The sequence below is a fragment of the Carcharodon carcharias genome, chromosome 1 (genome assembly GCF_017639515.1).
Source record: "Carcharodon carcharias isolate sCarCar2 chromosome 1, sCarCar2.pri, whole genome shotgun sequence".
NCBI lineage: Eukaryota > Metazoa > Chordata > Chondrichthyes > Lamniformes > Lamnidae > Carcharodon > Carcharodon carcharias.
The window spans coordinates 226,342,173-226,357,400 of record NC_054467.1 but is presented as its reverse complement, the minus strand read 5'-3'; the positions used below and the strand labels follow the sequence as shown (position 1 = coordinate 226,357,400).

The 15,228-nt window shown below is 43.5% G+C and overlaps 1 protein-coding gene across 2 annotated transcripts in view; it reads left to right on the top strand.

The window, feature by feature from the left end:
* The window catches only part of haus1 (HAUS augmin-like complex, subunit 1), a 52,733-nt gene that overhangs the window by 14,037 nt on the left and 23,468 nt on the right, over positions 1–15,228 (top strand). For both annotated transcript variants that reach the window (XM_041191494.1, XM_041191501.1), the window contains exon 4: positions 7,613–7,741. In XM_041191494.1, the coding sequence (XP_041047428.1) occupies positions 7,613–7,741 (129 nt within the window). The remainder of the gene's footprint in view (positions 1–7,612; positions 7,742–15,228) is intronic.

Sequence of the window (15,228 nt, the reverse complement as noted above, 5' to 3'; positions counted from 1 at the left end):
CATCCTCAGTTCTTGATTTTCATTTCAGCTATGTCATTTTTCAATAACTCAATGGTTCTCAGCATGTTTGAGGCATCCAATGCTTTTCCTTCTAGTTCCTTGAGCTTCAGCGTTGGATTTACATTTTCCAATCTTAATTTCTGTCTTTTCTTTCTCTGTCAGCAGCAGAGCTTTGTCCTTGTCCTTTCTTTTTGGTTTCACAGTTGGCCAGATCTGTCTCCAGTGAAATCTTGGTCTTGTTTCAGGTCTGTAATCGTGCTACTCATGGCTTTGTTATTTGTTCGCGGATTGAAAGGTTCTAGGGCTTTTTTTTTCAATGCCTCCTCCTTTCCATTCAGCTAGTTCTTCAGTTTGTTTAGAGTGACTTTAAATTAATTCCCTTCGTAAATTTCCAGAGGAACAAACTTTGTCCTCAGGGACCCTTGCAATATGTGAAGATCTTTCAACAGGTTTTCCTTTTCTTGGTGAAGCTCAATTGCTTCACCTTGAGTTTTCTTGTAACTCAGCAATGTCTCCTGGAGTTTCCTCTGTTGTTCTTCCATTCTATTGTTTAACATAGTTTTCATTTCTTCATGCTGCTGAAGGGTTACGTACTCCTTTTTTCATTTGATCTTGAAGGTAAATCACCTGTTCCTTCAACTGTTTATTTTCTTGCTGACCTCTTGCAAGCCCACTCTGCCCTTCAGTGCTTAGTTTTATTGCCACTGATAGTTCGAATGCAGCTTTTTCTGAAGTAATATTCAACATCCTTTGAAGCTCCTCATGTTTTTCTGTGGCTAATATTGGTTCTTCAAAGAGTCTTTCAGGGTCAAAATTTCTTTGAGTGCCTTTTCTGCCTGCTGTTTTCCCTGGTTGTACATCTGATTGAGTTTCCCCAACTCCTGCTTTGATTTGCCGACTCGTTATTTCTCCTTGGTACCTTTGCGTTGTCTCTGAAATTTGTTTGTTCAGATCTTGAACAAATTGGTTCATTGAAGACTGCAGTGTATCGTGCATTTTCAAAGTTATATATCCAGCTTGAATCTCGTGCATTTTCAAATCTTCCCGTTCAGCTTTGATACAAACATTTTCTGATTTTATTTTTGCTTTTTCTTGCTCCGCCTGCTGCAGGGTTTTTTCTTTGTCGTTCACTCCCAGCTGATGGTGTATGTGTCTTTGAAAAGGAAATCATTTGGGACTTCCGACTTGGGCTCCCTAAAGAGATAGATTCCAGGGACTTCCAGAAAGTTTCGTCCCTCTCTAGTGCCCTTGTGTGGTTTGTTCAGGGACTGTCTTTTGCCTTTTTGTTGCTTTGTTAGGGGCTTTCTGTGCCTCCTCTTAAGCTGACGACCATGCAGAGCTTGAAGATTAAAATGTTCATCAAAGGCATTTAATATTTCATTTGAAGCTGGTTGAGGTCTTATCAATTAGGATTACTTCGTCAGCAAGTTCACCAGATGAGTGTAAAATGGTATTAATCTGGACTTGTTCAGATTTTGTGCTTAGACCCAATGCACTCAGATAATTTATAAATTCCCTTCTCCAAGACGTCCAATCTTGGGTCTGGTTTAGCCCTTGCCTTAAACAAAGTGGGTCTGGTAGTCCTTAATTTCTATCCATGGCTTTTTTTCTCTTGTAGCTATTGCTTTAAATGTTGTTGCCTCTTTAAGACTATCTATGCAGTAACCATTTTTTTCACTTCAGGATGGTGCTGCAGCTGTCAGTTTTCGCTCTGTGATTTTCCTGGGCTTTTTTGAATTGGCAGGATCCCTCAGCGATTGTGAGTTTTAAAAAAAAGCCTTAAGACAAAGTATTGCTGAAAAAGGAACATATTTCAGCTTTTCGTCTTGCACTCTTCAGGACACTTGGCAAGAATATCAATATAAGGGGAAAACAACTATTTATACTGTACGTGAAGAGAGTGCTGATTGGTTGGCAAATGGACTCTGATTGGTAGAGGGATTGCCACCAGTGATGGTGTCTGACAGTGAACTGCCAAGCATTATTTGAAATTTAAACCAGGCAGCTTGACTCTGGTCAAGGCATTGCCCTGAGGAATGAGTCAGCGAATGGCTGTCACTTATTTTGTTTAGCTGAAAATGGTGCAATATGTGTACTGTCTGCAAAGAATAGGGCCCTGTATATTAATATTTGTAGCTTCCAGTATACACACATGCGCCAAACTGCGAGACCGACGGACAATCTTAAATTGGTCGTCAGCTAAATTTTTAGCACATTGAGGATTATTTAGCAAATGTTTTCCAGTCGCGGAATCACATCTAATGTTAGACACTGAGTTTTGAGTTTTGCAAGTGTTGGCTGTTTGGGTATGGTCTATACCCGGTCTGTCACAAAATAAGTAACAGCCATTTGCTGAATCATTCCTCAGGGCAATGCCTTGGCCAATCAGGGTCAAGCTGCCTGGTTTTAAATTTTAGACAATGCTTGGCAGTTAACTTCAGCCACCATCACTGGTGCATTCTGCATGGCAACGCCACTTGCCAACCAATCAGCACTCTCATCATGTATAGTAAAAATTGTTGTTTTCCCCTTGTATTGGCATTCTTGCGAAGTGTCCTGATGAGTGCAAGAGGAAAAAATTAAGACATGTCTCTTTTTTCAGCAATACTCAAGTTCTGCACTACCAAATGACTGTTAACTTTAAGACTGTTGACTCTGCAGGAGCCTTTTTTAAACCATGAAGCCAGGGACTCAACAGTAAAGGGGTTTTTTTCCTTTTAAACTGTAGGTTTTTCTTTACTCTGCCTGCCGTTCCTTGTTTAATTTTTTTTAAACCTCAACTTGGCCACCTCGTGTTATTGTGCCAGCTGGCATTGCAGCTTTCCCCCAGCTGTCCATTGGATATGCTGAGCCCTGAGACTGCCACCTATTTTAAAATTGTAAGTACAGCTTTATTTTTGTATTTTGCTCACCCTTCTTGTGATTTGTCCAGGTCTGTGGACTCTGCCTCACTCAGGCGCTTCTCTACATCTACACAGTGGATTCTTCCTTACAGTGGATTCTTCTTCTGTCAGCCTTTTCCCTTTTCTCTTGTTTTGAAATTTGCACAGCCTTTTTTAAACGATCAGGCCAGGTTCCTTGACTGCCTTTTGGAATCAGGTCTGGTAATGGACCTCCACATGCTTTGGTAGGGTCCTTCAGCTTCCATGTTTGTAATAGAGCTTTCTATTCAGGGAATAGACCATAAGTCCATAAGACATAGGAGCTGAAATTAGGCTAATTGGCGCATCGAGCCTGCTCCGTCATTCAATCATGGCTGATAAGTTTCTTAACCCCATTCTCCCATCTTCTCCCCGTAACCTTTGATCCCCTTACCAATCAAGAACCTATCTATCTCAGTCTTAATGACCTGACCTCCACAGCCTTCTGTGGCAATGAATTCCATAGATTCCCCACTCTCTGGCTAAAGAAGTTTCTCCTCATCTCTGTTCTAAAAAGTCTTCCCTTTACTCTGAGGCTGTGCCCTTGGGTCCTGGTCTCTCCTACTAATGGACCCATGTCCACTCTATCCAGGCCTTTCGGTATTCTGTAAGTTTCAGTCAGATTCCCCCCTCATCCTTCTAAACTCCCATCGAGTATAGACCCAGAGTCCTCAAACGTTCCTCATATGTTAAGCCTTTCATTCCTGTGATCGTTCTCGTGAACCTGCTCTGGACCCTCTCCAGGGCCAGCACATCCTTCCTGAGATACAGGACCCAAAATTGCTCACAATATTCTAAATGTGATCTGACCAGAGCCTTATAAAGCCTCAGCAGCACATCCCTGCTTTTATATTTTAGTCCTCTCGAAATAAATGCCAACATTGCATTTGCCTTCCTAACTGCCAACTCAACCTGCAAGTTAACCTTAAGAGAATCCTGGACTAGGACTCCCAAGTCCCTTTGCACTCCAGATTTCTGAATTCTTTCCTCATTTAGAAAATAGTCCATGCCTCTATTCTTCCTACCAAAGTGCATGACCTCACACTTCCCCACGTTGTATTCCATCTGCCACTACTTTGCCCATTCTCCTAACCTGTCCAAATCCTTCTGCAGCCTCCCAGCCTCCTCAATACTACCTGTCCCTCCACCTATCTTTGTATCATCTGCAAACTTAGCCAGGATGCCCTCAGTTCCTTCATCTAGATCATTAATGTATAAAGTGAAAAGTTGTGGTTCCTACACTGACCCCTGCGGAACTCCACTAGTCACCGGCTGCCATCCTGAGAAGGACCCCCTTATCCCCACTCTCTGCCTCCTGCCAGACAGCCAATCTTCTATCTATGCTAGTACCTTGCCTCTAACACCATGGGCTCTTATTTTACTGAGCAGCCTCCTGTGCAGTACTTTGTCAAAGGTCTTCTGGAAGTCCAAGTAGATAGTATCCATTGGCTCTCCTTTGTGTAACCTACTCGTTCCCTCCTCAAAGAATTCTAACAGATTTGTCAGGCATGACCTCCCCTTGATGAAACCATGCTCACTTTGCCCTATTATACCATGCACTTCCAAGTATTCTGAAATCTCATCCTTAATACTGGACTCTAAAATCTTACCAACGACCGAGGTCAGGCCTGTAATTTCCTGTCTTTTGCCTCACTCCCTTCTTAAACAGGGGGGTTACATTAGCGATTTTCCAGTCCTCTGGAACCCTCCCTGATTCCAGTGATTCCTGAAAGATCACCATTAACGCCTCCACTATCTCTTCAGTTATCTCCTTCAGAACTCTGGGGTGTAATCCATCTGGTCCAGGTGATTTATCCACCTTCAGACCTTTCAGTTTTCCTAGCACCTTCTCCTTGGTAATGACCACCATACTCACCTCTGCCCTCCCGACTGTCTTGGGGATGTCACTTGTGTCTTCTGCCGTGAAGACTGACGCAAAGTTCCTATTCAGTTCCTCCGCCGTTTCTTTGTTCCCCACTACATCTCCAGCGTCATTTTCCAGTGGCCCAATGTCCACTTTTGCCTCTCCCCTACCCTTTATATATCTAAAAAACTCTTGCAATCTTCTTTTATATTACTAGCTAGTTTAACCTCATATTTAATCTTCTCCCTCCTTATTTCTTTTTTAGTTGTCCTCTGTTGTTCTTTGTAGACTTGCCAATCCCCTGGTTTCCCACTGCTCTTCGCCGCATTGTATGCTTTCTCTTTAGCTTTTATGCTATCCCTGACTTCCCTTGTCAGCCATGGTTGCCTCATCCTCCCTTTAGTATGCTTCTTTTTCCTAGGGATGAATTTTTGCTGTGTCTCCCAAATTACTCCTAGAAACTCCTGCCATTGCTGTTCCACTGTCTTTCCTACTAGGCTCATCTCCCAGTCAATTCTGGCCAGCTCCTCCCTCATGCCTCTGTAGTTGCCTTTATTCAACTGTAATACCATTACATCTGATTCCAGCTTTTCCCTCTCAAATTGCAGGGTAAATTCTATCATGTCACTTCCTCCTAACGGTTCCTTCACCTTAAGCTGCCTTATCAAACCTGCCTCATTACACATCACTAAATCTAGAATTGCCTGTTCCCTAGTGGGCTCCACCACAAGCTGCTCCAAAAAGCCATCTTGTAGACATTACACAAATTCCTTTGCTTGGGATCCACTACCAACCTGATTTTCCCAGTCTACCTGCATATTGAACTCTCCCATGATCACTGTAACCTTGCCTTTCTTACATGCCTTTTCTGTCTTCTGGTGTATCTTGTGCCCCACATCCTGACTACTGTTCATAGGCCTGTACATAACTCCCATTATGGTTTTTTTACCTTTGCCTTTGCTCCAACTGTGTCTTCAATTTTTCTTCTTATGCAATCTCCAACTGTGTCTTCAATGTAGGCATACGACTCCCAGGTCAGCCTTCTGTTTCTTCAGTTTCTTTAGTTTCTCAAACCTTGGGGTTCTTCTGGGTTCATTCATTTAGCTGCTTGAAGTGCTGGATTCTTCGTTTAATTGCCACCACTGTTCACCATGTTGTAAAGGTTTGGTTTGGTCTCTCACTAAGAGGTCTTGAGACTTATATGTTTAAACATAAACCATTTATTGTTGACCTATAACTATGCACATATTCCAGGTACTGTCATGCATGGGTGCTGCATCCATGATGGTTCTTTCCAGACTCTACTCCCAAGGTCTACTATCATGTGACTTGATACATAATACTGTGGACGGTACTATTCTCCAGTCCCATATTAACCCTTGCTCTGCCGAACACCTTTGTATTATAATGACATGCTGCTTGCTTAAAGGCATATGCAACAGGTAGTATGTCCTGCTCTAATGCCATATGCTACTCGTTCTACTTTACAAACAGTTCAGAGTGATGCCTGGCATTTGATTAACTGATCTTGCTTTATCTCCTGAGTGGACATCAACATCTAGTTTAAAATCTTTCCCTATTTAAATTCCTGGGTTCAATTGCCTGTTTCAGTGCCATTTTGTATCTGTGGTGTGTCCATTTTCTGGGTGACATGAACAGGGGAGTTCAATTCTCAGAATTAATAAATTAATTGTTTCAACTGCAGTATCAGAAAGGAGCGCTTGAATTCATTCACGTGCTTTGAAAAGGACTAGGACGTCACCCAAGTTTCTAATTATTGGAATATTTTAATTATTTTCTCCTAATTATTTTCTCTTAACTTCTAATTTTCCCCTGTGCTGCTTTCATTTATTTTTGCCTGTCCCCTACATTGCTTATGCTTCTTGGACTAAACTGTCCCAGCCTCCAAGTATGGCTGCTCTGAGACCATCCTGTCCTCTTTGAGTGGATTTAGTCTGTTTTTACCTGTTGGTGAGGGATTGAGAAGACAACCTTGGCCACTTCATGCTCTGAATGAAACAAGTAAAATCCTGATTTCTCTCCCAAGAGAATTACTCGAAGCTCTTGTTGATCTCCATACTGGGAGACTAGACTGGCAGATACATTGATCAGCAGAGGGGGAAAAGAAATCAGCTTGTCAGAAAAGTTCATCAAGAACTTTGGGTGACCATAGACAGAATATCCCTGCCAGCTATTGTTGAACTCAAAGTTAGCTGTGTGCAAATAGTGCTTAAAACTAAGTCTGCCAATGGTTTCCAAATAGATCAGACTTTAGGCCAGTGGGTAAGAACAGAAAATGCGGGAAATACTCAGCAGGTCAGGCAACATCTGTGGAGGGAAACAGTTAACCTTTCAGATCAATGACCTTTCATCAGAACCAGTGGCCAATGGGATTGGAGAGAAGGCAGAATAAGTGGTCCACACTTGGAACACAGTCTACTAATGTTTCATTTCTAATTTATTCCTTCTGTAGTGGAGACTGTTGTAGAGGTATGGTTCTACCAGCATTCCAATACCATACTAAATTAGCATCATAAAATAATTGACATACTGAGAAGAAGGAGACCATTCAACTCATTAGTCCCACTCATTAGTCCCACTCATTGCTCTTAATATGTGATCTTAAATAGTGAGTGCTGACAAGCTGTTTAATTTTGGGGCATAACAGACTAACCTGATCTGTTCTCCGATCCAATCCGCACATAAACATTTTCATCACAGACTGTGATTAGGAACCAGAAACCTGAATCTGAGAATTTCCTGGTTTGTTCAGCTGCTTTACAACATGTTCCTCTTGATTGCTTAATTTTTTCCTCTCTCTTTTTAGTTTTGTGCTTGCAATAAATGATTTGACCTCTGACCGGACAGCAGCTGAGAACAGAAGTCAGACACTTGTAATTAGTGACCTGATGAAGAAACTGACTGAGGCCATCGTTCTGGAAAAGTCTCTGGAAAAGTGAGTGTTGAACAGCTGGTGTTCCTTTATTTTCATTGCTGTTTCTCCACCCCTTTTTCTGAAGGTGTTGACTCCTTGCTTGGTACAGTTCCATAAGGGTTGGTTAACCCCTATCTCTCCCCAGGGATCATTGTTCATGGCCTTGAGAATGAATGTTGGCATGGAATTTGACCTCAAACATCAGAACCAAGCCCAATCCTGTCCTTGCCTAATGTACAAAGTCATTACTTTTATTTCCTAAAACTGGGTCTGATGTCATTTCTATTGGTCTCACTGCTTGAGATCAGCTAATTTGGCACAGATAGGGAATCGCACCACATATCTTCCCTGATTTGTTTGCGGAGCTTGGTAATAGTTAGATTCAATGTTATGTGCAGTTATGTCCATATCCTAACTCTCACCAACTAACCTACATTGAATCCCAGTCGTGAATTCCTCCTATTTAAAACTGTCACTCTTGTGTTCCAGTCCTTCCAGGGCCTTGCCCCTCTCTATTTATGTCACCTCCACCTGTCCTATAACCTTCTGAGTTGTCTGTGTTCACTCCTTCCTCTGACCTCTTATTTCCTTCACCCTACTGTTGATGGCTGTACCTTAAAGTCTTAAACTCTGGAATTACCTCCCTAAACCTTTAAACCTCTCCTCTTTTAAAATGGTCTTTAAAACCTACATCTATGAGCTTTTAATTATCCATCCTAATATATCCTTATGTGGCCCAGAGTAAAATGTTTTGCATGATTATGCTCTTGTCCTTGGGTTTCTTTAACTACATTAAAGGCTGTATCAGGCCTGATGGACTGAGTGGTCCTTGGTCCTTTTCTGTGCTATAATGTTCTATGACCCTTCTGTGCTCGATATAAATACAAGTTGCTGAATTGAATTACAAGTGTGATTCAAGCTCAGTGATTTTTAGTTTCAAGGTATGAGAACATTTATATATATATATATGTTTTAAATTGTCAGGACATGACTGGTTTGGTTTCTTTGAAATCCATCTGCTTCCAATATATTTGCTATTTGTTTTTTAAAATGTTTTCCATTGTATGTTTATTTAACTGAGTTTTATTTTTTTCACCATTTTGACTCAAATTGTGTGATTTGCTGCCTCTTAATTTCATTATGTATCTACTCAAAGTTTCACTTACTGTGACCCAGTTTTTATATTTGTTATTTTAATTTATTCATGGGATACAGGCATTATGGCAGGGCCAACGATTATTCCCTCATCCTTAATTGCCCTTGAGGCAGTGGTGAACTGCCTTCCTCAACTGCTGAAGTCTGTGTGGATACGAGCAATTCCTACGCCATTTCAGAGGACACTTAGTTAAACAGCATTGCAGTGGGTCTAGTGTCACATATGGGCCAGACCAGACAAGGATGGCAGGTTTCCCTCCATAAAGAGCATTAGTGAACCAGCTGGGTTTTTATGACAATCTGGCAGTTTCATGGTCACCAATACTGATATGAGCTTTTTATTCCAGATTCATTTCATTAACCAAATTAAATCTCTCAACTGCGGTGGTAGGATTTGAACTTGTGCCTCTGGATTATTAGTCCAGGTTTCTGGGTTACTAGTCCAGTAACATAACCAGTATGCTATGGTGCCTGATATGTGGTTTGAGTGAGTGAGTAGGCAAAAATCTGGCAGATTGAGTATAATACGGGAAAATGGGAAGTTGTTCACTTTGGCAGGAAGAACAAAAAGGCAGAACATTACTTAACAGAGAACGACTCCAGAATTCCAAGGTTCAGAGGTATCTAGGTATACTAGTGCATGAGCCACGAAAAGTTAGTATGCAGGTACAGCAAGTAATTAGGAAGGCTAATGGAATGCTATCCTTTATTATGAGAGGAATTGAACATCGAAGTAAGGATGTTATGCTTCAGTTATGGAGGGCATTGGTGAGACCACATTTCGAATACTGTGCGCAGTTTTGGTCTCCTTATTTAAGGAAGCATGTAAATGCATTGGAGGTGATTCAGAGGAGGTTTACTAGATTGATAACTGGAATGAATGGGTTGTCTTATGAGGAAAGGTCAGACAGGCTGGGCTTGTTTAGAAGTGTGAGGGGTGACTTGATTGAAGTATATAAGATCCTGAATGGTCTTGACAAGATAGATGTCGAAAGGATGTTTCCTCTTGTAGGTAAGTCCAGAACTATGGGGCACTGTTTTAAAATTAGGGGTCACCCTTATAAGACAGAGATGAGGAGAAATTTTTTCCTGAGGGTTGTGCGACTTTGGAACACTCTGCCTCAGAAGGCAGCGGAAGTGGGGTCACTGAATACTTTTAAGGCGGAGGTAGATAGCTTTTTGTTAGGCAAGGGAATCAAAGGTTATTGGGGGTAGATGGGAATGTGGAACGTGAAGCACAAACAGATCAGCCAGGATCTTATTGAATGGCGGAGCCAGCTCGAGGGGCCAATTGGCCTACTCCTGCTCCTGTTTCGTATGTTAACTTATCTGAGTCTGTACTCCTTTTAAAATGCAGCTGTCGAAAGTTGTCTGTAAATGGACTAAGCTGAAATTTAACGAAAAGTAATGAGATATGAGTTACCCTTTAAGAGTGTTGCTAGTCCTCATCCATCAAAAAAAAATGATTGAGTAATGATCTCTACCTGCTTGGAAATCCCTGTGAATTTAAAAATAATTCTGATAGTAGACTGCCCTTTCAGCTCAAGGCCTGAGATTTGAAACCAGCTCTGAGACCAAATCTTCCTTTCTCTAATGGCTGTAAAGTTCATAAGTTTATGCAGTTTACAGCATAAAACATGAAGTACAGTCATTTTAAAAAAGTCATTCAGCCTCTCAAGTCTGCGCTACCCAGAATCTGATTATTCTAACATTGACTTCCCACACCCTGTTGCTATACCTAAAGCTATTTAATATGTCTCGTTCTTTATTCATGTGATGTGGGCGTTGCTGGCAAGGCCAGTATTTATTTCTCATCCCTAATTGCCCTTGAGAAGTTGGCAGTGAGCCATTGTCTAGAACTGCTGCAGTTCATGTGGTAGGTACACCCACAGTACTGTTAGGGAGGTGGTCCCAGGATTTTGACCCACCAACAGGGAAGAAACAGTGATATAGTTTCAATTTTTAAAATTCTTTCACAGGACATAGGTGTTGCTGGCTAGGCCAGCATTCATTGCCCATCCCCAGCTGCCCTTGTGAAGGTGGTGGTGAGCCTCCGCCTTGAATCGCTGCAGTCCATGTGGTGTAGGTACACCCATAGTGCTTGGGAGGAAGTTCCAGGATTTTCACCCAGCGACCGTGTAGGAATGGCAATATATTTCCAAGTCAGGATGTTGTGTGGTTTGAAGGGGAACTTGTAGGTGGTGGTGTTCCCATGCACCTGCTGCCCTTGTCCTTCTAAGTGGTAGAGGTTGCGGGTTTGGAAGGTGTTAAAGGAGTCTTGGTGAGTTCCTGCAGTGCTTCTTGTAGATAGTACACCCTGCTGCCATTGTGCATTGGTGGTGCAGGGTTGAAGGTGGTGGATGGGATGCCAATCAAGTGGGCTGCTTTGTCCCGGATGGAGTCAAGCTTTTTGAGTATTGTTGGAGCTGCACTCACCCAGGCAAGTGGAGAGTATTCCATCACACTCCTGACTTGTGCTTTGTAGATGGTGGATAGGCTCTGGGGAGTCAGGAGGTGAGGTACTTGTCACAGAATTCCCAGCCTCTGATCTGCTCTTGCAGGTTTATATGGCTTATATGGCTGGTCCAGTTCTGTTTCTGGTCAATGATAACCCCCTGGATGTTGATAGTAGGGGGATTCAGTGATGTTAATGCCAACGAATGTCATGGGAAGATGGTTGGATTCTCTCTTGTAGGAGATGGTCATTGCCTGGCACTTGTGTGGCATGAATATCACTTGCCACTTATCAGCTCAAGCTTGAATGTTGTCCAGGTGTTGCTGCATATTTGGTATGGACTGCTTCAGTATCTGATGAGTCTTGAAAGGTGCTGAACATTATGCAATCATCAGTGAACATCCCCATTTCTGACTTTATGATGGAGGGAAGATCATTGATGAAGCAGCTGAAGCTGGTTGGGCCATGGACACTGTCCTGAAGAATTCCTGCAGTGATGTCCTGGAGCTGAGATGACTGACCTCCAACAACCACAACTATCTTCCATTGTGCTAGGTATGACTCCAACCACTGGAGATTTCCATTGACTCTAGTTTTACTAGGGTTCCTTGATGCCACACTCGGTCAAATGCTGTCTTGATATCAAAGGCAGTCACTCACCTCACTTCCTAAGTTCAGCTCTTTTATTCATGTTTGGACTAGGGCTTATAATGAGGTCGTGAACTGAGTGGCTCTGGTGGAACCCAACTGAGCGTCAGTGAGCAGGTTGTTTCTGAGTAGGTGCTGTTTGATAGCCCCTTCCATCACTTTGCTGACGACCAAGAGTAGACTGGTGGGGCGGTAATTGGCCAGGCTGGATTTGTCCTGCTTTTTATGGACAGGACATACCTACGCAATTTTCCACATTCTCGGTTAGGTGCCAATGTTGTAGCTGTACTGGAGCAGCATGGTTAGGGGCGCAGCAAGCTCCGGAGCACAAGTCTTTAGTACTATTGCTGGAATATTGTCAGGGACCTTAGCCTTTGCAGTATCCAGTGCCTTCAGCTGTTTCTTGATATCATGAGGAGTGAATCGTATTGGCTGAAGACTGGCATCTGTGAGGCTGGGGACCTCAGGAGGAGTCCAAAATGGTTCATTCACTCGACACTTTTGGCTGAAGAAGACTGCAAGTGCTTCAACCTGGTCTTTTACACTGATGTGCTAGGCTCCCATAAGATCATAAGACAGAGGAGCTGAAATTAGGCCATTCGGCCCATCGAGTCTGCTCAGCCATTCAATCATGGCTGATAAGTTTCTCAACCTCATTCTCCCGCCTTCTCCCCGTAACCTTTGATCCCCATACCAATCAAGACCCTATCTATCTCGGTCTTAAATACACTCAATGGACCTGACCTCCACAGCCTTCTGTGGCAATGAATTCCATAGATTCACCACTCTCTGGCTAAAGAAGTTTCTCCTCATCTCTGTTCTAAAAGGTCTTCCCTTTACTCTGAGGCTGTGCCCTTGGATCCTAGTCTCTCCTACTAATGGAAACATCTTCCCCATGTCCACTCTATCCAGGCCTTTCAGTATTCTGTAAGTTTCAATCAGATCCCCCCTCATGCTTCTAAACTCCCATCAAGTATAGACCTAGAGTCCTCAAACATTCCTCATATGTTAAGCCTTTCATTCCTGTGATCGTTCTCATGAACCTGCTCTGGACCCTCTCCAGGGCCAGCACATCCTTCCTGAGATACGGGGCCCAAAATTGCTCACAATATTCTAAATGTGATCTGACCAGAGCCTTAAAAAGCCTCAGCAGCACATCCCTGCTTTTATATTCTAGTCCTCTCGAAATAAATGCCAACATTGCATTTGCCTTCCTAACTGCCGACTCAACCTGCAAGTTAACCCCCATCAATGTGGATGGGGATATTTGTGGAGTCTCCTCCTCCTCTTGTTAGTTGTTTAATTGTCCACCACCATTCACGACTGGATGTGGCAGGACTGCGAAGCTTAGGCCTGACTTGTTGGTTGTGGGATCGCTTAGCTCTGTCTATCACCTGCTACTTTCGCTGTTTGGCACACATGTGGCCATGTGTTGTTGCTTCACCAGGTTGACACCTCATTTTTAGGTATGCCTCGTGGTGTGTGAGAGTAACTTGCAAGTGGTATTCCCGTGGTCCTCGTGCCCTTTTCCCTCTAGACGTTAGAGGTCATGAATTTGGCAGGTGCAGTTGAAGGAACGTTGTCGAGTTCCTGTAGTGTAGCTTGTAGACGGTACACACTGCTGCCTCTGTGCCAGTGCTAGAAGGAGTGATTGTTTAAAGTGGTGGATGGGGTGCCATTCAGGTGGGCTGCGTTTTTCTGAATGGTGTCAAACTCGTGCTATAATGCACCAATTCTGAGACAATTGGCCCCCAAACTCCTACAGCTCCTAACACCCTGCATGCTGTAAGGACTCCATCCCATTCTCTCAGTTCCTCCACCTCTATTGCATTTGTTCCGATGATGCTACCTTGCATAATGGCACTTCTGACATGTCTTTCTTTTTCCTTAACTGAGGGTTCCCCCCCACCCACTGTGGTTGACAGGGCCCTCAACTGTGTCCGACCCATCTCCCGCACTTCTGCCCCCTCCCTCCCAGAATGATGATAGGGTCCCCCTTGTCCTCACTTTTCACCCCACCAGCCTCCACATTCAAAGGATCATCCTCTGCCATTTCCGTCAACTCCAGCTTGATACCACCACGAAACACACCTTTCCTTTACCAACCCCTACCCCCCCAACCCCCTGTCAGCATTCCTAAGGACTGTTCCCTCTTCCCTCTGTGACACCCTGGTCCACTCCTCCCTCATCCTCTTCCTCTGGCACCTTCCCATGCAATCACAGAAGGTGCAACACCTGCCCCTTTACCTCCTCCCTCCTAACCGTTCAAGGACCCAAGCACTCCTTTCAGGTGAAGCAGTGCTTCACTTGCACCTCCTTCGCTTTTGGCTACTGTATTCGCTGTTCCCAATGTGGTCTCGTCTACATTGGGAAGACTGAATGCAGACAGGATGACCGCTTTGTGGAACATCTTCACTCTGTCGGTAAGCATGACCCAGACCTTCCTGTTGCTCGCCATTTCAACTCACCATCTTGCTCTCATGCCCACATGCCTGTTCTTGGCTTGCTGCAATGTTCCAGTGAACAAAAACAGAATTACCTGGAAAAACTCAGCAGGTGTGGCAGCATCGGCGGAGAAGAAAAGAGTTGATGTTTCGAGTCCTCATGACCCTTCAGTAGAACTGAGTAATATGAGGAGACGGGTGAAATATAAGCTGGTTTAAGGTGGGGGTGGGGGGAGAGAAGTGGGGGGGAGGAATTGTAGGAACAAGCAAGCAATGATAGGAGCAGATAATCAAAAGATGTCACAGACAATAGAACAAAGAGGTGTTGAAGGTGGTGATATTATCTAAACGAATGTGCTAATTAAGAATGGATGGCAGGACACCCAAGGTACAGCTCTAGTGGGGGTGGGGTGGAAAGACTAACAGGGCATAAAAGGTATAGATGTAAAAATAATGGAAATAGGTGGGAAAAGAAAAATCTATATAAATTATTGGAAAAAACAAAAGGAAGGGGGAAGAAACGGAAAGGGGGTGGGGATGGAGGGGGGAGTTCAAAATCTAAAGTTGTTGAATTCAATATTCAGTCCGGAAGGCTGTAAAGTGCCTAGTCGGAAGATGAGGTGCTGTTCCTCCAGTTTGCGTTGGGCTTCACTGGAACAATGCAGCAAGCCAAGGACAGACATGTGGGTAAGAGAGCAGGGTGGAGTGTTAAAATGGCAAGCGACCGGGAGGTTTGGGTCTTTCTTGCGGACAGACTGCAGGTGTTCTGCAAAGCGGTCGCCCAGTTTACGTTTGGTCTCTCCAAT